This window comes from Alligator sinensis, unplaced genomic scaffold (genome assembly GCF_000455745.1).
Source record: "Alligator sinensis unplaced genomic scaffold, ASM45574v1 scaffold1141_1, whole genome shotgun sequence".
Lineage (NCBI taxonomy): Eukaryota > Metazoa > Chordata > Crocodylia > Alligatoridae > Alligator > Alligator sinensis.
In genome coordinates, this window is record NW_005842650.1 from 154,097 (window position 1) to 180,485 (window position 26,389).

At 42.1% G+C, this 26,389-nt stretch overlaps 1 protein-coding gene across 1 annotated transcript in view; it reads right to left on the bottom strand.

Annotated features, from left to right (window-relative positions):
• TTC8 (tetratricopeptide repeat domain 8) overlaps window positions 1–25,482 on the bottom strand; it is a 51,687-nt gene extending 26,205 nt beyond the window's left edge. Inside the window, exons 1-7 of the mRNA XM_014524715.2 lie at window positions 25,362–25,482; window positions 18,802–18,922; window positions 9,979–10,042; window positions 9,629–9,788; window positions 7,164–7,253; window positions 4,084–4,128; window positions 552–637 (exon numbers count right to left, since the gene is read on the bottom strand). Of these exons, the coding sequence (XP_014380201.1) occupies window positions 552–637; window positions 4,084–4,128; window positions 7,164–7,253; window positions 9,629–9,788; window positions 9,979–10,042; window positions 18,802–18,886 (530 nt within the window). The 5' untranslated portion in view covers window positions 18,887–18,922; window positions 25,362–25,482. The remainder of the gene's footprint in view (window positions 1–551; window positions 638–4,083; window positions 4,129–7,163; window positions 7,254–9,628; window positions 9,789–9,978; window positions 10,043–18,801; window positions 18,923–25,361) is intronic.
• Window positions 25,483–26,389: the final 907 nt, after the last annotated feature.

Sequence of the window (26,389 nt, forward strand, 5' to 3'; positions counted from 1 at the left end):
CTGTTTGACTTTTGGAAGAGCTTAAAATAAACACTTCACACTGGATCCTCTCACCAGGTTAAAGTCTTCGTTAGAAGTTAATTTCTCAGCCTGAAACTGCAATACTAGTTTCAATCTATTGACTTTGTGTAGCATTATACCAATAAATCTTTGCACTTATTTAAGTGCTTTTCATTTGAGGATGTTTATGCAAGCTAATTCCCTAATTCCAATGCATAAAATATTGGTGTTTTTGTGTCATCAGGCATTTAGGTAAGGCCTTCTTGTTGATTAAAGATGATACATTTTATTTGTTGTCAACATAGTGCTTCTTAATTAAATGTATATTCTATTACTTAGCCTCCCTACTGGATAGATACATCAATTCAGTCTTAGTTGGTCTAAATTCTGAGTTATTTTGCCAGCCCATTCTATAGCTCCACCACTGGCTGCTTCACAAATTGGCTTGAATATTAGGAAATCTTTTAAATACTGTTCAGTGCAAGGAACAACAGTTCAGGTCCAGATGGTTTAAAATCCATAATCACATAAGAATTGAAAAAATGACTTACCTGTAGTAGCATTTCCCAATCTGAACTTTCCACCACCAGTCCTTATATTGTGCATGTTCTGTGGCAAGTGCTGCCAAATCTAAAGCCTTTAAAGAAAGCCACACACCTTAAAACAGACATTTTCAGCTTTGAACAAGGAAAACTAAAAAGACAAATGTTATCAGTAAAGAGTAACAAAATTAAATAATCAAAATAAGGTGTTTTTTGGACAAATATCATTGTCAAACTGAGGAGGGAATGTTATTATTTCTGCTATGCCATGTAGTCTAAAGCATAAACTAGTTGAAAGGATTATCTCTCCATATGGCAGCATATAATCACACATGCTTCTTAGCATTTAAATAAGGTTGAAAAAAAGATAGGGAACACATTTAATCAGACTGCTGAACTGCTTCTTTTTAGACTAAAGTATTCCCCAAGTATGTGTTTATATATATTTTTTAGGCTTTCTGTCATCCTTGAGCAAAATTTACTGGAACAGATTTTTTTTTCTTTAAATCCCAATCTGCTTCTTTTTTGGGATAATACACAAATGACCCATTTTTGGTGATGTAGTGGGCCTTTTCCACCTGGATCATTAGAGTAGTTTAAAGTACTGCAGTAAGAAATGTTGCTTCTTTTGGACTTTTTATTGCTTGTGATTAAATCAGGAACTATCAGGAATAGTTCTCTCCACACAAGTCTCCACCATCAGATAAGCCTAAAATCAGAATCTCCACTAGATAGTCAATGGACTGTGCTTAAACAGGAGCCAACAGAATGATCTTATTGCCAGGGATGAAATAACTGAAAAGCTAGAGTTTTATCTTTTTTTCCTATTTTTATTCTCTTCTTTCAAGACATGATATAGTGTATTGAAAGAATCAGTGTGCTCTCCACTGACAAGCTAAGAGATAAGTAAGGTACAGGTTTTTTTTAAATTCCGTTTTACACCAAACAAAAGGTGTCAGAGAGTATCAACTACCCTTTACTCGCTACTACTGTTATTGCAATAACATCAGAAGCAGCTTAAAAAGCTTTTAAGCAACATGTTATAAAATGGATATATTAAGTGGTTAATCTGTAAATGTGTCCATATTTGTCTGGCTCAGAGTTGATTTGATCTTTTCATAAATATTTCTCCAGAACCACACAAGTCAAAAAAGGAAAATAACTCATGGGTTATCTAATCCACCACCACAGGGTCAGTCAGTGCAGTCCTCCAACATATATGCGGGCATTTTTGTTGTTGTTTTGTTTTTTTGTTTGCCATGAACGATGTATATATAGATCAGGTTAACCAGGTCATTTTAAAGATAATATAGCCTGGATATTTGAAAATTAGGCTGACCTAGTGTCAAAGGTCTCTGATTATTTTCCCAGTTCTTCAGTTACCAAAACAAGACATTTCTGATGGCAATAGGTCAGTTCTCCAGATGATGAAAGTTTGACATAGCTCAATAAAATCAATGCAGCTATGAACATTCCTCACAAATTTCTGGCCTGGCAGAAACAGTTCTTGGGAAAAACATGACTTGCTTTACCTAATAAAACATGTTCAAGCCAAATAAGTTATCACATTAATCAACTCCTGAACAATTATCAGTCACAAAAATGGTGTCAGCCAGGCAACACACAGACAGAAACCTATGTCCATGTGGAACTGATCAAAAATCACCAGACTGCCCTGAGAAGCTTAAAATTAGTCTTTATCCAGCACAAACAGTGGAGTTCTCCAATATTTGTCGCCATGGATGTAGTCTTTCTGGACTTCAGCAAGGCCTTTGACACTGTCGACCACCCCATCCTCATTAAAAAACTAGGTGACTGTAGCATCGATGCCTACACGGTCAGATGGATTGCGAATTGGCTGAAGGGTTGTACTCAGAGGGTGGTGGTGGACGAGTCATATTCGACCTGGGGGGAAGTGGGCAGCAGAGTCCCCCAGGGCTCGGTCCTTGGGCCCACACTGTTCAATTTCTTTATCAGCGATTTGGACAATGGGGTGAAAAGCAACCTGTTCAAATTTGCTGATGATACCAAAATTTGGGGTGAGGTGGGCACGTTAGCAGGGAGGGAAAGACTGCAGAAAGACCTGGATAGGTTGCAGGGACGGGCTAACAAAAACAGGATGCGTTTCAATACTGACAAGTGCAGGGTGCTGCACTTGGGCAGTAGTAACCAGCAGTACACTTATAAGATGGGAAACTCCCTTCTTGAGAGCACGGAGGCAGAAAGGGATCTTGGAGTCATCATTGACTCCAAGATGAACGTGGACCGACAATGCAAGGTCACGGTCAGCAGGGCTCACCGGACCTTATCGTGTATCCACAGGTGCATCTCAAGTAGGGCCAAGAAGGTGATCCTCCCCTTCTACGCGACACTGGTCAGGCCACAGCTGAAGTACTGTGTCCAGTTCTGGGCACCCCACTTCAAGAGGGATGTGGACAACACTGAGAGGGTCCAGAGGAGGGCCACCCGCATGATCCAGGGACTGCAGGGCAGACCCTACAATGAGAGGCTATGGGACCTGAACCTGTTCAGCCTTCACAAGAGAAAGCTGAGGGGGGACCTGGTGACCGTCTATAAACTCACTAGGGGGGACCAGAAGGGGTTGGGGGAGACCTTGTTTCCCCTAGCGCCCCCCAGGATAACAAGGAATAATGGCCACAAGTTGTTGGAGAGTAGGTTTAGATTAGACATCCGTAGGAACTACTTCACAGTTAGGGCGGCTAGGATCTGGAACCGACTTCCAAGGGAAGTGGTGCTGACTCCTACCCTGGGGGTCTTTAAGAAGCGGCTTGATGCCTACCTGGCTGGGGTCATCTGAGCCCAGTTTTCTTCCTGCCCCGGCAGGGGGTCGGACCTGAAGATCTACAAGGTCCCTTCCAACCCTACTTCTATGATTCTATGAGTCTATGATTTGTTCACGGCCTACCAGTAGGTCACTGCAGCTATAATAATGAATATGGGGAGGGACCTTTGAGAGGAAGTGCAAAGCACACACTGAAAAGAGAAAGGCCAAGGGCCAGATGTGTTTGACACCCTTTGAAGCATGCAAACTTAACCCAGACTATTCAAAATAGGACACCACTAACAGCAAGAGAGGAATTGGTTTGGATGGTTAAGGGAAATGTTGTAACTAGAAAAAGGGATTGAACTTAAAACTGGATAAAGCACCATAGATTTTTTTTCGGATATTTACCCTTACTGTAAAATCTACAGGTTCTGAGATACTGCTCTTATAGAATTTTTTCAACCTGTCTCCCTGCTTGTTATTAATCCAAGCACTATGGCACACAAAAGCAACTCAGTTTTTTGGAGCACATGTAAAAGTGCCCTATAGTATTACTGTTCTAGTTTAGTTTCTGATAACAGAAGTATAAATATATTTTAGTATATTTGACATTATACATTTAATAAGGAGTTTCTTAAAACTACAGGTTTGCCATCCTATGAAATAAGGTAATATTAGATGCTTTGGCACAGCTGAACACCAACAGACATGACAGTAAGATTTAGGAACAATAAAAAAACTGTATAGATTACTTACGTTCTTAACGTCATTTTCATGGTGAAAAATGTATTCAAACAATGCCTGTCAGGAAAACATTTAAGTCATTGTCATATCTGAAGAAAAAAGTTAATACCTTTATATAATCAACACCTTGGTTTTTGCAACTGTAATAGTTACCAAAGAATTTTCTAAAATAGCAAACACATTTACATATCACCACTTTTTGAAATATTAAGTGGACTTCATGAATTAGATAAAGCCTCTGGATGTGCTGGACAGTCATTACAGAGATCTTGTGTTTGTGATTCCTACTACATTATAAAATGACTGGGGTTATCAATATGTGATTGTTTTCCATCAGACATTTTTAAAAAGTTTTGGAATTTTAAAAGTGAATGTAAAAATGAAATGTTGTGATTCCATAGTTATGGTCTTTCAATATTTGCCTTAAGGGGTTGATCCTGCAGAGATTTCTATTTGTGCTTTAATTTTGCATGCTGCAAGTAGTTATGAGGCAATAGAATTTAAGCAAAGGCACAAGTCTGTTAAGGACCAAAGTCCATATTTTCTCAGTTTAGAAAAGAAAAAAATGACTTTTAAAACTATAAGTGCTTAATATCCAACAAATGTGGAACCTGGAAGTCAAGTGTATCTGATTTCGGCTTGCAAATTACCTCCAGAAATAAGAATTTGAAATGGAAGTCTGGCTAACAATGGACCAAAAAGATGCATAAACCAGGAAAGAATCTCTCTCAATCTCCACAGCTACATGGATGATTTTATAGTGTTAGCAGAAATGAAAATGTATTCTTGTCAGAAAAAAAAAGAGCAAAAACTGTACATACATAGGGACGCTATTTGGCTGAGTAAAAAAAGTCTCTTTACAAAGTCAATTTCCTAAAATTGTATCCCTTCTTTTAAACAAACCTTTCTTTAAATGTCTTACAGATCAGAAGACAAAGGAATTAAGAGTTCAGGGGAAATCCTCACGTACTACGGCCTCTGGAACTGTCCACTGATCTCCCATTTGCTTAGACAATTGCAAAAACAGATTTTTGTACAATAATATATCAGTATTTATATATTATTCAGTTGTAAACTGTAATGACTGACTTCTTTAGCAGATTTAAAGGCAGATACTTGTCAGATGTGCAGTGTTCACCATTCTCTCTCAAAAATGGACTGGAAATATAACTAAAGACCGTTCATCTCTGGGTCGCTAGCCAGTATAACTCAGGTGGGAAAAGAATAAATACGATGACCTTTTGGTGACTTTCACAAAATGAATTATATGGCTCAGTCTAATTCTTTACAAACAAGAATTCCCAGAAAAAGACTGCTAACAGAAATGGTACTTGATGTAATGACTTGTCTGAAAGATCACTCAATGATAAAGCATGAAACATGCTTCAGGTCAGGGATGAGGGACATTACTGAGGAAGGCACACCAATACATTTGTTCTGTTGATGCAAGATTTAAGTTTCGATGATTGTCAATCATAAGAACTTAACTGACAAATAAAAATGAACACAAGCTCTAATTAAAATCGAAAATATTTCTACTGCAAAATTACAATAAGTAATAACTTTAAATCTAAACAGAAAATCCAAACCATTAAACATTAAATCATGAGTGAAGATATGTAGTCATATTGTAAACATACCCAAAAGCTGCCTTTCCTGGACAATAAACAAGGTAGGGTTTTTAAAATTGCTTTTAGTCATCTTGTATGCGTTGTTCAAGATTCATGTATTAATATAGTATTGCTTCTTTTAAAATAACTCAGTGTTCTAGTTATAATGCATTATCAGTGTCCATAACCTCTTCACAAATGAATTTTTCATTTACTGACCAACTGCTAACGTTTGCAGACAGAAAAAATACACCTTAAGATAAAATGAATTCTCGAAACTGAAAAAGTGAACATTTTGCTTTTTAACTGCATAGAATGTATATGTGGAATCCAATTATAAATGTATTTATTTTCAAAGAAAATCTAATAGAATCAGTAGAGGACAGATCTCTCCTGGTAACAAAGTTATTTCTAGTTCTTTTCATGGAGGCAAATTAGATGATAGACTGATGTTCTCAGGCACATCTACACGAGACATTTACTGCACAGTTAACTAATTAACTGTGTAGTAAACATCTCAGTGTCTGCACATGTGCCCCTAGTAGCACACAGGAAACTAATAAATGCCGCAGCAGGGTAGTACTTGTAAACACAAGTACTACCCTACCACGGAGTTTTTTCATGCACAGTAGTGCACGTGTAGATGCTGCCAGGGCTGGCTGGGGCATGAGGGTGCTTCAGTGCAGGGGCTGCGTGCCAGCTAGCCCTGCGCCAAAGCACCCTTGTGCCCCAGCCAGCCTCTCCGCAACACACTGAGCCCAGCTGAAGCAGCCCAAGGCTGGCAGGCTGACCCCCAGACCACTTGCCAGCCGGGGTTGCTCTGACCCAGCTCAATGTGCTGGGGTCAAGGCACTTGTGTAAACGGGTGCATCCAGGAGATTCCCAGGAGAAGTAAACTGAGGAGCAATAAGCTCTACAAGTTTATTGCTGTGCATTAAAGGCACATGTAGATGCACCCCTTTTGTAGTTCACATTCCTTTCCATTATTATGACTTCAGTCTTTTTAGTTGGTGGGAGAACTGATGAGTGCTTGGTTTCTTGCTGCTTTTCCCTGAAGCTGGAGGAGTATGGGTCTGTTTTGTTTTTAACCCAGAAAAGTCCTTCTGAAAAGACATTCTTCAACTACATAAGGTGAGGAATAGCTGTTTCTGTATTAGGGTATTGGAAATTACAAATAATTCTACAGGACATTTATTTTTTCATTTGTCTATTGCACAAGATCCAATTGACTACAATACAGGAGATATGAGCCATATGACTTTGCTATGCTATCAACCAGATACATGCTACTTTAAATCCTGTCCAACTTCCTAAGCTGCTTGGTCCTTCAAAGATCATAGCATTTCCAAAGTTCAACAGTTGTAGAGGAAATATCAGGCTGGAAAGAGTCCTGAAAGTTTAGAAGAAGAGTGAGAACTGAAAAGAGAAATAGAAGTTGAGGTGATGTTAGATACCAGAACAATAATCACAGTAGCCACGTACCTTTGCCAACTTTGGTTTTTGAGCATATTTTGCTAAATTCAGTCTGGACAAGTTTATGAAAGGGCCATCTGGGTTTGTGAGCATTGATGCCTGAAGAAAAGTAATGTATTTAACAGGCCAAACTCTTATGCTTTATACAAACATTTTAAGTATTACCTGAAACAGCCAATGAAACAAAAATCAATTACCGTATTTACTTAAATACAAGATGAGCTCCCCCCCAATCAGTGTGGAGAAAAAAGCCCCTTGTCTTATATCTGCATACCACCAAATCCTGCCCCCCAAGTTAAATACAGTAAAAGCCCTGTTATCCGGCATTTTACTAACTAGAATACTCTACTAACCGGAATTTCCAGATGGCCAACCATACGCAAGGGTTGGGGGAGAGGAAGGAAAGCTCGCTCGCGACCGCCACCCACTACCCTCCACTGCCACTACTCCACATCCAGCCAAAACCTCCACCCTGCACTGCCACCGCTCCGCATCTGGCTGCCCTGACCTCCCAGCCACTAGTCTGCGTCCGCCTGAAAATCACCAGCCTCAGGTAACTAGCATTTTTAGATACCTGGCACCCTCATTCCCCACTTGTGCCAGCTAACAGGGCTTTTACTGTACATTGTCTATCATTAAATGGTTGCTAGAAGCATGAGCTCAGTCATGGAAACTAACTGTGAAGTTAATTAAATGCAGGCCATGATAAGCATGAGCATAATACAGTAGTTCTCAACTTTTTTGTACCAGAACCCATTTGTAAACATCGATGGCCAATCCCAACCCAGTGCCCCTCACTCCCAACCTGCTGCCTCCTGGCCCCAGGCCCCAGCCCCTCAGTGTGGGGGGCAATGGGGGTCTCAAGCAGCCCCTTGCAGGCTGGAAATCGGAGAGCCTGCAAGGGAAAAGCCACCATTTCCCACATTTTTCTCCTTTAAAGGAGAATCCATTTTTTAAGTTTTTTCGTGACCCTTTCATATATTTCTGCAACCCACTTTTGGGTCACGACCCACGGGTTGAGAAATGCTGGAATAAAACATCTGACCCATACGGGGCAAACACATTGATGGGAACCCACCACAAGACTAGGTTAGTGCAGCCTATCATAATAAAATATAGGACCAATTGTTCTCAGTCCCCCTCAACACCAACTCTTTTTCAAGTCATAGTGAATCATTCCCTCAAATATATTTTGACTTCCTCTTCAGTCCCACAGCTCAGCAGCACCTGCCTTTCCCATTTCCAATTATTCCTGTTTCTTCATGAGCCTTAAATATCTGGCAAGCATCACCAAACTTCTGTGTAGCTGAGAGGCTGCGTTCCCCTCTCTTTGTCCGACACATGGGATTAGTATGGCCCCATCCTCCATGGAGTAGAGATGGAGTAAGGAGCTTTGTGCCTCATCTGCATATACATTTTTGGAGGGTCCTTGTAACAAAAACACCTAGTTGCAGTTGTAAGTGGGGGGGGGGCGGTGGGGAAGGGCCTAATTAGCACATGGATCCGTTGCAGGTATATCTGGGGTATACATACTGAGCAATGTTGGGCTGTGGGGTCATCATGGCTTGATATGCTATTGACTCTGCTGGGGTCCAGCCCAGGAAACCATATGATAAGTCATGGGCCTTTGGGTGCTGGATTAACAACATGCACAGTTTGTACTATGTCTAAGTAGGCACAAAAATGTTGCTCAAAAGTGTGTTCATGGAGTACTCAGTTGAAATTTGCAGCAGTCTGCAACAAGGTAAAATACATCATCTGACTATTTCCCCAAGTCTGAGTCAAGGTCAGAGAGAGACCCACAGCAGTCTCCTGTTCCCCTCAGACTGCCCTGTGAAGCTTCTGTCTCCTCTCTGTTGCTTTCCTCTCCGTCTCCCTCCCTACCTTACTGTCACTTGCAGCTCACTTCCACACTGGAAGATTGTGCTCAGGGAGGGAACAGAGCCTGAGAAGGTGGCCAGGGCGGGGGGAGGGGAGGGGAGGAGAGGAGAAGAGAGGAGAGGAGGAGGAAGGCTACAGGGGGAAGAATATTGGGGGGGGGGAGGGGCAGAGGGGAAGGGGGCTGATGCAGCAAAATAAGCTAATCGGACTTATTTAATTAACTGGTCATGAGAGGCTAATAGCTCCCTAGAAAAATAATTTAAAAATTTGCTAAGGAGAGGCTCAATTTTGCTTTTGTTGAAGTCACAAACAGTTTTATTTTCATGGACTTCACTGAATGAAGAACTAGGTCCGCAGAATTTATATTGTGCAATGTTCTAAATTTGGATACGCTTTATTCATTGATCAACTAGTAAATTATTTAAACTGTTTTAAAAATAGAGTTGTTAATGTGCTGCACATTTCATATGCTCTATCCTAACTTCTTCTAGCTCAATTTTTAGATGCAGCTTCTAAGCACAACCAAAATATCACATGATATATGCTACAGAAGGGAAAGCTATCCTTTGCAGTTGAAAAATTAAGATGTTTACCGTTCCTAGTCTGACATATCTCCCAGAAGCACTGGTAATTGGGCGAGCAGTGTGGGCTGTTCTAGGTGTTTTTATAGCCTGTTCCATAGTGCCTGGCCGTCCACCTTGTGTGCTGGGTCGCACAAACCCAGTAATAGGTCTTCCCGTCTGAGTCACTGGCCTGAAGATAATGAAAGTTAAAACAAAAGATTAAGCTAATGTATTTATTTTTCAAACCACCATATCAGTAAAAACAAATTACACATTTAAACCTGAAGTTGTGTAATTTATTAAATATTTTACATTAAGGAGCAGCTCCAAAACATAATAAATTTACCAGTTTAATCTGACAAAGATAAGGAACTACGTACCTAACAGCTGGACTAGGACCACCCCCCTGACTGGTTCCAGGGAGTTTCAAAGAAGTTCCTGGACCTACAAAATAAGAGTGTTATTACTTAGCATTATTTTACAGGTGAGAGAAAGGTCATGGCATTTAAAAATAGATAACAAAGAGATGATACCTGGGCCAGAGATCTTACAATTTGTAATGGGAAAGGAAGTGGGAAGAGTTGATGTCATAGGAGACAAGAAAGGCTACATACTATAATTATAAGGTTGTTTGTTTTACAGTAAAAAAAAATCATTAATTTTGCTAAATCAGTTTATGGTCCAAGAGAGTAACTCTGTCAAAATTATATGGAAAAGGTAGAATTTGAGGAGAGATATGAAGGCAGAGGGAACTTGTTTGACCTAAACAGTTAGGTATGGTATTCCAGATCTTGAAGATGTAATAGTTGGTTTGTGGATTGTGCTCCTTATACATACCAAAGCCTTTACTAGCCCCTTAAGAAATTCCAGGGTTATGGGATGTGAAAATACCAAATGACCTTTATGGGGGTAGAGAGTGAAGGGACAAGATAGCTGCTAACTGTACCTTGATTTAGCTGAGAGCTAGATCCATGCTCCTCAGTGCCAGAATATAATCCAAGATGGAAGGAATGGAGGACTGACTGAAAAGAGACCTCATGCCTAACACACTACAGAAAAACATTACTATTTTACTATGTAGGCACACTTTGTGGAAACTTTTCTGCATGTGTAAGACAGTCAGACAGTCCTGCTCTAGCTGTGAGGACCATCCAGCATCCAATCAGTTAGGTGAAGAGAGAAGCTCTGGATGGAGTAATTTGCCCTTGTCTTGGAACAACAGGATAAAAAAAAGCAAGAGGAAAAGAATGCAGTCCAAGCTGGGTAAGTGTAGGAGGTCTTAGAAACAGGGTGATCTAGACTAGGCTGGGTTTGGCAGAAGGATCTGTGACCAGTTCTGCTTACTATGACCTACGGAATTAAGGGTATAGGAGGGAAAGCATACAACAGAGTATTTCACCACAGTAGCAAAAAAGCACCAAAGAAAAGTGATGGACTGAGGCTGGAACAGAAGACGTGATACTTCCCCTTAAGCTTTGCCTCAAATAGATGTGTTCGCAGAGACCCTATACAGTAAACATGTCAGGGAGAGCAACATTCTTGATTTCACACTTACAGGACTCTGATAGGACCCTGCTTATGTAGCCTGCTGCCACTGGAGGCTGGGAAGAAGAACAGCAGAGAGGTGAACTCAACGACAAGTACACCAACTCCATTATCAGTGTACGTCCTTGTTGAGAATAGAGGATCTGGGGCCTTTGTGCTTTTTATATATAACATACGAGTGGTTTTATCTATGACTACCTGATTACCAGCCTCAAATACATCAGAAAAAACTAGAGGTGCACCGATACATCAGTCCAATATCAGATCGGCACTGATATAAAGAAAACTGACTGAATCGGAAATCAGCTTTTTTTTGCCTGATGTGGCCAATAAATGCCTTGTGCATGTGTACAGCTGCAGTGCAGCACATAGGCCAGGGGCAGGCAAAATACAACCCACCAGCCGCATCTATCCAGTCCACAGGGCACCTAAAAAATTTAGAAAATGTCTATTTATCTGCTCCTGGATCCTGTTAAAGATGACAGGAGCCAGGGGCAGTAGGACCCAGGGGAAGCCGGCAGCACTCACCAACAAAGCCAGCCCGGCTCTGCACCATTCCCAGCCCCCTCAACGGGAAGTGTCTGCCTGCCCTGGCTTGCACTGCTTCCCTGCATGCGGCCGCCTCCAGCACCATGTGGCCCCAGCTGCATCACTGGGCCACAGGAGAATGGCCCATGCAGGTACCCCAGGGCTGGAAGCGGGAGGGAGTGGGGGGCATGTGTGTGTGTGCCTGCAACGAGGGAGGGGGAGAGAGACAGAGAGAACAATACGTGAGGGAGAGACTGTGTGTGGGGGCAGAGGAGACGTGTGTGTGTATTCACAAGGGCAACTCCCACACACGCACCCCACCATATACATTCTCATTAAAAACTAGGGGACTGTGGCGTCGACACCTACACAGTCAAATGGGTCACTAGTTGGCTGGAAGGTCGCACCCAGAGAGTGGTCGTGGACGGGTCATTTTCAACCTGGAGGGATGTGGACAGTGGGGTTCCGCAGGGTTTGGTCCTCGGGCCCACACGGTTCAATATCTTCATCAGCGACTTGGACGAGGGTGTAAAAAGCACCCTGTTCAAATTTGCAGATGACACTAAGATGTGGGGAGAAGTGGGCACGCTAGAAGGGAGGAATAGGCTGCAATCAGACCTAGACAGGTTACAGGGGTGGGCGGATGAGAACAGGATGGGTTTCAACACTGACAAGTGCAAGGTGCTGCACCTGGGGAGGAAGAACCAGCAGCAGACCTACAGGCTGGGGAACTCCCTTCTCGTCACTGCAGAGGCAGAAAAGGATCTTGAAGTCATTATTGATGCCAAAATGAACATGGGCCAACAGTGTGGGGTCAGGAAGGCTAACCATATATTGTCATGCATCCACAGATACATCTCAAGCAGGTCGAAGGAGGTGATCCTCCCCCTCTATGAGACACTGGTCAGACCACAGTTGGAGTACTGTGTCCAGGTCTGGGAGCCACACTTCAGAAGGGATGTGGATAACATGGAGAGGGTCCAAAGGAGGGCCACCCACACGATCAGGAGTCAGCAGGGCAGGCCCTACAAGGAGAGGTTAAGGGACCTGAACCTGTTCAGCCTCCACAAGAGAAGGCTGAGGGGGGATCTAGTGGCCGTTTACAAACTGGTCAGGGGGGACCAGCAGGCATTGGGGGAGTCCCTGTTCCCCTGAGCACTAGCAGGAGTGACTAGAAATAATGGTCACAAGCTGGCAGAGGGTAGATTTAGGCTAGATATCAGGAGGCGCTACTTCACTGTCCAAGAGAAGTGGAGCTGGCTCCTACCCTGGGGGTCTTTAAGAGGAGCCTGGATGAACACCTCGCCGGGGTCATTTGATCCCGGTACTCTTTCCTGCCCATGGCAGGGGGTCGGACTTGATGATCTGCTCAGGTCCCTTCCAACCCTACCAACTATGAAACTATGAGTGTGCTCCTCAACCCCTGTGTCCCTCCTACCAGTTGCCTATGTCCACAAGCCTATACCCATGCCCCCCTCCCCCAATATACAAGAGTAAGACTTCATTTTAAGCTATTGCGCAATCACCTTTGTGTACAGTACACAAACACGTGTATTTGTATATACTACACAAACACAGGACAAAAATATTTTTAAAAATCAAATTAATGAATGTTGTAGATGTTTGATTTTTAGAATATAATTTTGTGTTTTTCTGGTTCTGAGGTGGCAAAACTCCTTGCTGAAAGGAGTATTTCTGGCGGCAAGGGGAGGGACTTCTGGTGGCAAAGGTCAGGGGTTAGGGGGGGGCGAGACTTCCAGGCACAAGATGGTGACCAGGGTGCAGGGCATCTGTCAAGGGGTGGGACTACCAATGTGGCCCTCAACAGCTTGCCAAGACTCGGTAAGTGATCCTCCACCCGAAATAATTGCCCACCCCGACACAGGCGGTGAGGAGCACAGCCCGACAGTGTGGAGATCTGCATCCAGCTGATCTGCCTACTAAAGTCTACTATGGTGGAACACAACAGATCGAGGCCCCCGCGGTGAGGGAGAGAGTGGGGCCGTCGCTGGGATAGGCACTGCCCAGCTGGGGCAGAATGGAGCACAGGACAAAGAGGCAGCTCATCCTGGGGGCATGGGGAATGGGGGAGGAATGGTGGCTCCTGCTGCTGTGTGCACCCCGAGAATGCAGGGGGGGCATGTGCCCCTCAGATCTGTGTAGTGCAGGGCGGGCTGCTGATGTTGGCTGGGGCTGGAGCTGGACCAGGCTGACACACTGGGAGGGAAGGTTGAAGGGGCTATGGAGAATTTTCAGGTGGCTGCAGCAGGGCACAAACAATATGTGTTTTAATATATCCAGTTGTAAAGTAATGCATCTAAGAACAAAGAGGGGGACACTATTCTGGAAAGCAGTGACTCTGAAGAAGATCTGGGAGTCCTGGTGGATAATCACCTACACATGAATTCCTAGTATAATGTAGTAAAGGAGATAATGAAATTTTGGATATATAAGCAGGGGAATATCAAGTGGAAGAACAGAAAATGTACACCAGTCTCTTGCACACTTCATGCTCCTTGTTTCTAAAAAGGCAGAATGAAGGGGAAAAAAAGATTTTTCCAGAGATATGGAATTTTAAGCTTGCTCTCACCTTCCCTTTCCTATTCAGGCAAAAGCTATCATTTTAACCCTTTTACAGATGAATTGTCAGCAGCTTTTGGCTATTGAGCCAAAAACCGAAACTGCAGCTGCTGCTAAAGACTGGACTTCATTGGCAATCTAGGATTTTGAAAAAAGCTAAAGAAGTCTATAGGGCTGTGAAACTGGAGAGAGACCAAGAGTCAGTAACTAAAAGCAAAGTTGTGAATGACAGACTAGCTTGATTAGTGGAACATCAAGACCATCAAAAAGGAGAGAAACTGCCAACACTTGTGGATGGAAGAGCAATTTGCAAATCAAGTGGATTATAATAAGCACTGATTCCCTCAGTGATGCCTGAATAGAAAATGCCATTTCTTCTGTTCTGGGCATAAAATCAACTACCCCACATAAAACACTCACCAATTCTGAACAGTTAATTTATTAGGAAAGCGTGCATCTGGTATGTGAGTAAATATGGTAGTCAGAGTTGTGCACTGATGCCCCTGTTACTTCACAGAAACTCTGCATAATTGTTGTGACCAAAATTCAAAAAGAAAGTTGATAATGTTCAGAAAAGAGCCATGAGGTTGAAACATATGCCTTATAGTGAGAAACTTTATGAGCTTGAACAATTTAGAATAAACAGAATAATGAGCAACTTGATCAAAATCTTTATGTACAGTAAAAGCTCTGTTATCTGGCATCCCCCATTCCCGGGTTAATTGAGCAGCTCGAATTAAAATATGCCGGTTAATTGAGCAGCCCGAACAGGTGTCCTTGCCTGTTTGGGCTGCTACTTCTCCCACTGTGTCCGGGGCGTCGCTGACCCTCCCGCAGCATCGCCAACCCTCCTGCAGGCCCTGGAGGCCCCATGGGACAGGGAGGCAAGCCCCACACGGCCTGTCATACCCCTGGGCTGTGGGTGCTTGGCAGTGCAGGCTGCTTTGCCCCCGGGCCATGGGAGTTCGGCAAAACCAGAAGTGCCATGGTGGGCACTTCTGGTTTCACTTTGCCTTACAAATGGTATGCCGGTTAATAGAGTATGCTAGCTTGTAAGGTGCCAGTTAATGGAACTTTTACTGTATTTACATTCAGAATAGAAAATTGAAGTAGAGGGAACTTCAGTCCAGCCTACAAAGGTTTAATAAGAACTAACAGCTGGAATCTGGAGCTAGACATATTTTCCAGGTACAGACATTACACTTTTACCAGTATAAGTGATCAGAAATCAGTCTATACCCATAACAGAACAGAAGTTCGGCACACAGACTAGCCTCACCCCGCAATAAAAGGTGAATCTCTGTTCTGTTTGTTACTGATCTAAACTACGCCGCTTACAAAAAACTGTGCAACTTAGATCAATTCTGCCTCTGGCTTTTTAAAGGGTCTGTACCTAGCCATTTTAGACTAGAAATAAGGATTGTTCTTGTAATAATGAGCTGAATTTACTATTGAAACAATTTGGCAAGGACCGTTTTTGTAAAAAATATATGTACTATACTGTCTATGTTATACAGTTCAAAGTAAGACTATCATAATGGTTCCCTTTTCGCCTTGAAATCTATCAAATACCACCCAGCAAGTCACTTTCTTCTTAGTCCCCATTTCAACTGTAGAGTGACTATATTTTTCCAGAATGTCCTATTTCTCAAGAATATCCATCTGTATCCAACTATTTTTCTTGGCAGAAAGTCTCCACCTCAGGGGGCCACACAAATCTAGTGCAGGTCTCTAAAATGTTTTTTATACTTGAGACAAATACATTTTAGACTATCATCATATATAAGCTCAATTTTGGTACTGCCTAATTTTTGGCATGTAACCAAGCATGAAACTCAAATATTTATGGGGCTCACATGTTTTGTTCTGACCTGTCTGGTTCTTACCTACCCTTTGATCTCGTGACTCAGAATCGGGCCCTTTGGGAAATTATAAAAGACAGATTTATGTCAATACTAGATAGACAGAAATATTGGAGAAGCACTTAAGATGGATATTGACTCCTCATTGATAAAGGAACTGGTAAGGAAACAAAATGTGCTGTACAGAAGGCACTAGGAAAAAGCCTATAACAGGATGTTCTTTCCCCATTACTGAGGTGCTAGGGTAGCAAGAGGTGAAGGTTGTGGGCTCACTCGTGTCTTGCTTCACCCCTCCATGACTCTATAACAGAACCAGCCATCAACTTGCCAAATGAAAGCTGAATACTGAAGGATCTAAAGCTCCTGAGTCAGAGGGGCTGCTGGAACAGAGTGCTGATGGTCTGAAGAAAATGGCACAGGCCTGAGAGCAGCAGAAAGTGGAAAAGTGATACAGTGCAATGGAGGTACTTCAGTAGTGAAGGACAATTTTGATATAATGTATGGTAAGTCAGATTGCTGTGGGACTAGCAGGGGTAGAGGACAACTGACCAGGAAGTCCAGGCTGGACAGCCAAATAGGAGTCTTAAAAATTAACTAGCAAAGAGCATTGGGGACCAGCTTATATATAAAAGAAAGCCTCACTGGTCAGAGCACACAGGCAGACAAAATCTGTCCAGCGAACAGAGGCAGATGAAATCTGTGCTTAGACCAACATGGCTACAGCCTAGATTCCTGAAACATGGAAGATATCGAATGTTGCCATTCAAAATGGAAACTTCACAATGTGAAGAAGAAAAAAGCCATTATTAATAACTTTGACTAAAATTTTAAAATCAAGTTATGCCCTGGCCCCCCCCCCCGGCCTGCCTGACATCTGATACCTACAGTTAACAACCTGCCTTTGTCTCCTGCATCTCCTCTACATTTGTGTTCCTGCAGAACAGCTTTCCAAGACTGGCTTTTTTTTTTTTTTTTTTTTTTTTTTAAATACCTGAGAGTTTTCTGGCCATCTTTAATTTCTCTCTCCATTTTTAATTTTTTTTCTCCTGATGAAGGACGTGTGTCCGAAAGCTTGTAAATAACAAATTTTTTGCAACTATTTAGTTGGTCTAAAAAAGATCCAAAGATCTGGCCCACCAACTGATTGGATCCAACCAGCAGCCACCCCTACAATGCTCCACATGGAGCTGAGCCATGCCCGCTCCTGAGCAGGGCAGTCCACGCTGCGCTCCTGCCCTGCGCCTGCCAGATAGCACCACACCAGCCCATCCTGCCAGCAGATACAGCTTCCTGGTGGGGCTGCTCCCAATGCAGCTGCAGCTTGCCTGGGTGCTGCTCAGCTCCCCGCAACTCCAGCAGCTCTGCCCCTCTTCCTCTTGTGCCACCCCAGGCAGAAAGGGAAGCTGGTGCTGGGTGGCTTTTACCCCAGCATGCTGGGCTCCAGCCTCAGCCACCTTCTACCCACTCCGCCCACCTAACATGATGAGCAGCCACCTGCAGGTCGCCGAGTGGGCAGAAAGCAGCCAAGAAGTGGAGCCATATGCACCCTGGAATCGCTGGCCACAGATTCCCCCAGCTTGAAGCAGTGTAGCAGGGGCAGGAGGAGGAGCTGCTGAGGTAGGAGTGACCAAGCCCCACTAGGAAGCTCTGTATGCTGTCCAGGGCTGGCAGATATGGGCAGAAGTGCAGCACAGGCTGCCCCAGGCAGGAGCAGGTGGGGCTTGGCCCCTGTACCACACTGCCCTGGCAAGTTCTGCTGCATTTGCCCCTTTGCCCCTTCCTTCCTTCCCTCCCTCCCCTAATCCTGGACCCACTCCCAAGATGTAGCACACAGGCAGCCCTCCACACACACACTCGCCCACCCAACACACACCCACACCTTCCTGCCCCCCACACCATACGCACCCCCATATACGCATCCCACCCCCCCACACACAATATATAAGAATAAAACTTTATTTTGAGCTATTATACAATCATCTCAATATGCTATTAAAAAAAAACATAAATCAGGACAAAAATTAAATTTTGACGTTAAAATAAAATGTTTTAGTATCTGATTTTTTAGTCTTATTTGTTAAAATGATATCTTCTAAAAGATTTTGTGTGTGCAGCCCTTAACTGCTCACCAAAACCCATTTAGTGGCTCTCCAGCTGAAATAACTGTCCACCTGTGGTTTAGGGCATATGCCCATTCCTGTATCTCACAATGATGAAATTTAGAGAAGTGGTACAGTACTGACAAGAAAAGGATTAAACTTCTGGGCTGGGGGAGAGGGTTAATAAAGTACCACTTGTTTGAACTCTTGACTTGAAAATGGATTTTTGCTTTAACTGAAGAGCCCAGGTACCAAATCAGGTACATACAGTACACCTCACATCTATGGTCCACCCACAGGACAAACTAAAGCACTGATTCGGAAGATTCATCCTAATGTATACTATTCTGCTTAAAATATGTGGGCTCTTTAGAACTACAGTTTAATTACTGCAACCAAGATTTTATTCTACTTGGATCTAGCATGTCTTAAGTAATGACATTTTTATTGATGCTCAAATGAAGTTGTGGTGGCACCTGAAAGCTAATGCCAGGTCAGTGCATTTATGTGCAATCAGCTATTAGAGAACAGTCTTGCCTTAAGAAACTTGAGCTATTTTAATACATTTATATGAAAGCTTTGTACTTACGTGCAACTTGAGCAATGGCATTTTCATCAAGTATCATCTCTGCTATCCCCTCCTGATCCACATCAATTTCATCAACATAAACCATTTCTGTTAATGCTCGTGTCTTAAGACTCCAAGCAGCCTAAATGAGATTGAAGAAGCAGCAAGCACATTTTAAAGAATGGGGGGAAAGCATTCCATTTTAACAGGTTTTTAAAAATAATTTAATCCCTTAAAATATTATACTTTAATTTCATTGCTAATTCAGGGGACAGAATTTTGTGACCTATGAAAGATTAAAGCTGGTCTTGGACAAAAGCAATTGCTTGAAGTTCCATGGTCTTGAAGACCTTACAGACCCCAATTCAAATCAGCAACTGACAAATTCCTCTTATTCACATCACACTGAGTTGTGATGAAAAACATTATCAAGTAAGACTCTTTAACATGCTAAACTGCAAACACTTACAACATAACCCAATGTGTACTTTGGACCTTCCTTCTTCAAAGCCGCCCATCACTCCTTGCTTCCGAGTATCAGCACTAATACATGTGTACATCTATAGTGATACTAAAGCTAACAAACAGCACAACACTACTGTAGTACTGGATGGCAAACTAGACTGCCAAATGACTTCAATAAAGATCTTGGCAGATTGTATGACAGGCCTGAATGTCAAGTACGATCCTGAAGTAACTATATGAAGAACTCAGTGTAGACTTGTTTCATCTATTGAATCAGAGCAGCATAAGCTTTACTGGTTATACAGCAGTGCTGGAGAACCAAGAATGCAGATACAACTGTTTTCTGGAAAAGTTAATATACAATTAATGGATTTATAAGCCTAGGGTGTTAGAGGGAGGTTGTGAAATCATTCACTGAACTTCTTTCAGACATAGAACAGGCTACCATAGTGACTCATTATAAAAATTAGGTAAGCCATGGCACTCTACCAGAGAAGCCTGTTTAATGTTTGCAAAACAGATACCTCAATTAGATACAGTATGTTGAATCTTTACCTAATGGATAATAAAGGTCAAACACACAGAAATATTTATTTTTGAATCTAGAGACAGAAAAGGATCCTATAAAAAGGACTTTTTAGTTTGGACCATACTGTAAAAAGATCCCAAATCAGGGACACTTATGAACATGCAAGCATGTGCCTTCACATGTGCATCATATTATGTCTGTGACAACAGAGGCTGTCTAAATAGAAAAAAATTAGACAACTAGCCCACCTGCTTAACTGTAACTAGAAACTTTTCCTGTAGTCAGAAAAGAAAGGAAAAGACCAAGATAACTTGAATCTAGTTGTCAAATAGAATCAAAAAGTGTTTTTTTTTTTATCTTCTTGGTTCCTAACACATGGTTTTACTGACAACCTTTAATTAGCACCCAGATTTTATATTTAAATGTTTATTTAATTCTTTAAATTTTATCATGAACCTCTAAGCCAAGTTCATTTGCATTATCTCACAGAACTTTAAAGTTTGTGAAGATGCGTATGTGTGTGTTGTTTCCTGTCCAACAGCCCCTCAGCCCCCCCCCCCCCCCCCAAATAAAAGGACTTCAAAATGGCTGCAAAGGCATGCAGAACTAGTGCTTTCTATCTGGTAAGCTTGAGAACAGGAATCCTTGCATGCCTCAGCCTTCAGAGGCTCCTGGTACACTGTTAAAAGCAGCGGTTTTTAACCTTTTTGGCTGGTGGGCTGGATGAGCAATGCCCAGGCCATCCACAGGCCAGATCTGGCTGATGGTCCCAATTCAGCATGAAGCAGTTGCAGCAAGGCCGTATCCAGCCACACAGAGGAGGGCAGGTGGCATTCCAGCTCTAACCAGACCACATGGGGAGGGAGAGCCAAAGGGGGGGGGGGGCAGCCCTGACCCAGCACCATGCAGAAAGGGGGCTTGACCCAGCCTCAGAGGGAGGGAGGGGAGGGGAAGGAGGCTTAAACTGGCTCCAACCCAGCCCCAAGGTGGGAAGGGGGCATGGCTCAGCTCCATTCAGCCACAGAGGTGGGAGAAGGAGGTGTGATCTGGCTATAACCTGCTGCACAGGGTTCAGGGTTTGAGAATTTGGCAGGGGGGGGGAAGGTGGCCATATTAATTGCCACCACTTCCCCTGCCACCAAATTTCCCAGACTGTGGGAAGACTTATGTGCTGTACACTTATGGCTCCATGGGCTACATTTGGCCCAGGGGCTGAAGGTTGAGCACCCCTAGTCCCGAGCATTAAAGGTGTTTGGAATACTTCAAATGGAATGTCTATCCATGGCCTAACTAAACACCAGAGTCAGATTGCAGCAGGTCAGCAACCTTTTGCAGGCTTGGGCAGTGTTTCAAACCAGCCTTGGCTGCAGACTGGAAGTCTCTGCCCCTACCCACTCCGAGCAGCCAGCTGCCAGATATCCATCCCCTCTGCAGCAAGGATGAGATCAGATGCTGCAAAGAGGAGTGTGCAGGGGATGGGCAGAAGGCCTGTGTGAAGTGGCTAGTATTCGCTTCAGATTTGGATTTGGCCGAGTCAAGGGATAGCGATTTGATTCAGTGATTTGAATTGCTGTCCTGAATCGATTCGGCCAAATCTGATTTGGAGATTCGGCCACTGCCAAATCGGCCAAATCCCCAACTCAAACAGGTCCCATCCTCTACCCACTCTCCCAGCCCCAGCATCCCTGTTCTTTAAAAAATAAAAAAACCCGCACTCACTGGCTGCTGCCAGGTGTGGGGGGGGGGGAAGCGATCCCCACTGCACTCTGCTGCCCCATGCTGTGTGGGGGGGGCTCTGCCACAAGGCCCCAGAAGCCCTGACAGCTGCGGTAGCAGCTGGTGAGTGCAGGGCGCATTTTTGCCTTTTATTTATTTATTTTTTTAAGAGCCAGGAGCTGGGTCCAGGCAGAGCAGTCATGGGGGGGGGAGGGGGGGGGGGCGGTACTCACAGGGGCCTGGGAGAGCAGGCAGAGGATGGGGCCTGGCAGGGGTCCTCCCATGGTTCCCTCCCCCCTCCTCCAGCCCTCCCCTACCAGCCTCCTACTTACTGGCATGGAGTCTGGGTCCAGCTCCCTGCGGTGGCAAGCGGGGACTGCCTGAATCTTTGGAGAGCTTCAAATCGCTTTGAACCTTTTTATTGGTCTCCCAATTCAGTTCGGATTCAGAGATTTGGCCACCAAATTGAGCAAAATCTCCTCTGAATCCAGTCATCACCCAAAGCACTGCACAGCCTTAATGGGCAGCACAGTACAGCTCCACGGCATCAATCCCCAATGCCAGATTAGACTTCCATAAGCCACACTGGACCTCTTTGTGGGCCAGATCTAGCCTGTGGGTTGTGGGTTGCCTACCTGGGGGGTTGCGTACCTGTGGATTAGAGTGTTACCCTTGGCAGTGAATGTAATTAAAGTTGCAAGAGATAGAGAAACCTCTGTATTGATTAAACAGTAATGTAATGTAAATAGTGCTGGATTTAAACAATCAATTTTGGTATGGGGATTTAAAAAAAAACAACAGGGAAAACCTCCCTTTTTGGAACCTGAATGCAGCCATATATTGTAGCATAATCATTTAAAACCTAGGCTTACCTGAAAAGAACCTTCAGTTCAGTTGGGGGAGGGCAGGAGGAGTCAATAAAAGTATTACAAAATGCTAAGGGTACACATAAGATTGTACCCAAAAAAATTATTTATCCTTTATTTAGAAGGAAAGGCAGTGACCAACTGAGTTCTAAAAATTCTTCTATCATTTCACACTGGGTAAAGAAGAGGTCATTATTGAATGGACATTTCATAATTAAGGTTATAAATCTCTCAAAATAGCTCATTTTACTGATTTACTATAGACCTATGCTTTGTTTTGGGCTGCATTTTTGTTTGTTTGTTTTTTATCCTTATTTTCATTTATCCTAATGTAGATTTATAAAGATACATCAGTGGATACATATTCAAAATAGTGCATGGCTGCTACTACAGTCCAAGAATACCCCAAAGCTAGAACTGTACACTTTGAAAAGAAGTTGTTCTTCACTGGCATTGTCAAAAATCCATACAACTCCCATTCCCACAAATGCACTCAGAGACTGCATGTATTTAGTAAGCTAAGCTATGTACCTACAAAATTATATATCTATATGGACTCTGCCTATTGAATCCCACTTACTTTATCCCCTCCCTCTTTTCAGTAGCAGTCTCTTTTTCTGTGTGCAAAAAAGGATGGATTTATGGCAGCCTTCAATGAATATTACACACTAAGCTCTCATCCTGTAGTAGGGTGGATTTTAATGGAACTTCATAGGAGCACAAAGGTCAGCCAACACAGAACTCACCGATGGATTCAAGCTTTACAACAGCCTTCTTGCAAACTTTAGTAATTCAGTCAAATCACAATAACTTTCTTCAGAACACTCAAAGGTTTGGCTACTGCCAAACCAAATGTCAGCTTTCTACCTTAAAAATATTCAAAGAATTAAAGAAAAATTTTAAAACCCCAGAAAAACAACATAGCCTATTTTTGTTTAAATTTCCCCAAATAATCTATCTGCCTAGTCCTTAAAGATTTTAGCCTGTTGAAAGATTTGCTAAATAACTGAAAATAGGGAGCTAAAATGGAAACTGTTATGCAAACAAGTATGTAGTGGTTCCTTTTTAATGCATATTAAAAGATATTTTGGGAAGACAAGTTATATTATTGGACTATTTCAAAGGAAGCCAACAAGAAGTGCAGGCTGTTTTTTTTAACCAATATGAGACTAGCAACTTTCAAAGTGTAGTGTTGGGTCATGCTGCTGTTCAAAATGTAAAGACGATATCCGTACTGGTTTGTATAATTAAGAAAAAACAAAGCAACCGTGCCAGGGCAACTGGAAATCTCCACAGTCATCATTTAAAAAAAATTGTCCACACCAAGTGTTTAGCCCTTTTTATTTTCCTCCTGTCTATTTAGGCTACCAACAAAGTCATTTCCTTTTTTAAAGCACTGGTGGCTTCCCATTTTGCCATTTCCAAATCAGGCCTGTTGCCCTTGCCTTCAAGACCCTACAATATGAATCTGACCTCCTTCGGTCTCCTTCTATAGTTTCCTTGATGAGATGGAGGACAGTTTATAAATCAATGAGCAGAAAAAATACAAAAAAAATATATATACATGTTTCTGAATCACATGGTTGTGTGTGTGCACACAGCTTTCAGCCTATATCCCCCAACCCTCACTCACTCCTCTTGACTTTCCTTGCTTGAACCTTGTCTACTTATAATTCTCATTTCTTTCACCAGGTTAAATTTAGGTTATCTGTTCTTTATGGCAGGGGGGCATGTCCTGTTCTCATTGAAAATACAACCTGGAACATTTCTGGGTATTTAAGAAAAAAGTTGTCCTTCATGACATGGACCTTTATGCAGCTGCAGCTTGTCCAAGACCAGTTCATTTCCCTTAAGTCACAAAAAGTTTTAACTTTTAATCTTTTGCAACTCAGAACATGTTCAAATCTCTGGCCTAGAGGGAAGAGCTTCCAGGCAGGATACAACTAACTAACAAAATTAATGACCCATCACTACTAACCTTATATCCTTTCCCACCCATGGAGATCTAGAATTTAAACTGCTTTCTGTTATACCAAACGCAAAGTAAAGGCTTAAGCAAAGTATTTATTTTATTAATGAATTAATTAGATTTATATCCTGCTCTCCCCAACAGGAGGCACAGGGCAACTAGAGGTATGGAATGTTACTTGACACTTTTCTTATATACTGTAATCTTAACAGAAAAAAGACAGAAAAAACAATATTCAAGGTATATGTTCAACATCAAAGCTCATTTGTTATCCATTTTGTAAGATTTCCTTTACATAATCAAATTAAGTAAACCTTTTTCTTTACTTATGAAAAAATCGCAATTAAAAAAGTACATTTAGAATGGAGAGCTACGCATTCAAAATCTCTCCACATTACAATAGTTATTGCTATTATATTTTCTCTTAAGTACAATATACTATCAGACAACTGTTTTTGACAATAGCTTTGTAAAAGTATAACTCTCCAAGAGAAAAAAATGAATGTGACAGTGGTCATCTGAAGTCCTGTTTACGCAGGGATTGGCAATTGGCAGGGATTTATGTTTATAAATTACTTTTATTAACTGTCTGGCATATGTGGTACATATGTAACATCTTATTATATATTTAAGAGTCCAGGAAAAAGCCGTTCTATTGTATTTCTCAAACTCATTTTCTCCTAATCTTGTCAAGATAGGAGTGACTGAGTTGGAAGCAGACTTAATTTGTGGCAATTTGGTAAAACTAGATTTCATCTCAGTTGAGCAACTGAACAAGAGAGGGCTCTGAAAGAAATAGAGGTAGAAAATGGGAGGTAGGGAGGAAACTGTATTGATTATAAAATGCAGTCAGTTTAAATTTCCCTGTATCAAATGCACTGTTGTACCAAGGTTTTAAAAATGTATGCTATCAAGAAACTGAACAAATGAATCAAACTTCACTATACAGCATACTAAAAAAAAAATAAAAAAATTCTTAGGTGTTCCCCCTTCCCATTCCTGTTCCCAAGTACTTGCACTTATGAACAGTTTTTACCTGAGATATTGTGAATCCAGAATCCGACTCCTAGAAAAGATGAGAGACAGAGTTGTGAAATAAGAAATGAAACCACCCAAACAATGAAAGAACAGAAATAAAACATGCAAACCTAAATTAAAATAATCTGTGATCTCCATCACACCCAGGCATCTTATTATTAGATTGTATCCCTCTGCTTTCTAGAGCCAACTGAAGTCTTCCAACAGAGGTAATAGATTTATGCAAATCACAAATTAAACACTACAACATTTTTAAATTTAAGAATATCCCACATAACATAATTAAAAGGTATCTTTAATTTATCTTTTTGGGACAGCTACAAATATCAACCATTAGATCTGGGTGACATGCTCATAATATATACCAAACTTTCGATGCTGGAATTCTTCCCAATCCCTGTGCATGGCATGCATGAAGAAAAAGGTTTTTCCTCACTGTCTCATTAACAAGTGATGACTACATCATGAAAGTATTAAAATAACATATTTGTCTGCACATACCTTTTTATGGTGAACACAATATACTGATGCAGTTCACACACACATGATCTAAGCAGTACATATTTCAAATTAATACTGTGGTATTGCATCTACCACTTGAACAAGTCTGACAAAAGGGAAAACCTGTCAAAGTAATATTTAAAGCAAATGAATTTGTGGGCCTAAAATTTCAATATTTGAAATTTCAGAGAACTGTTGAAGCCATGTGTGTTTCTAAAAGAAGCTGGACAATATTTCTATAGGTTGTATCAAGTCCTACAATTATTAGAAGCTGTATGGATTTTACACAAGAGTGTAAAATATAAAAGCTAATAGGTTTTCCAGTTTCCTAAGCAACTCAAATATAGATTAGCTTTGTGACTGTACACTGGAAAAATCTGTGTAAGATTAGCAGTGGTTCAAAATAGTTACCATCTACATTAATCTAGTTACTGAAATCTATTAAAAACAAGCTGGCAGCAACCTCTATCACTTTATACTGAGGAAGAACTGAAGATTTAATTGAAAAGCTCTTACAACATCACT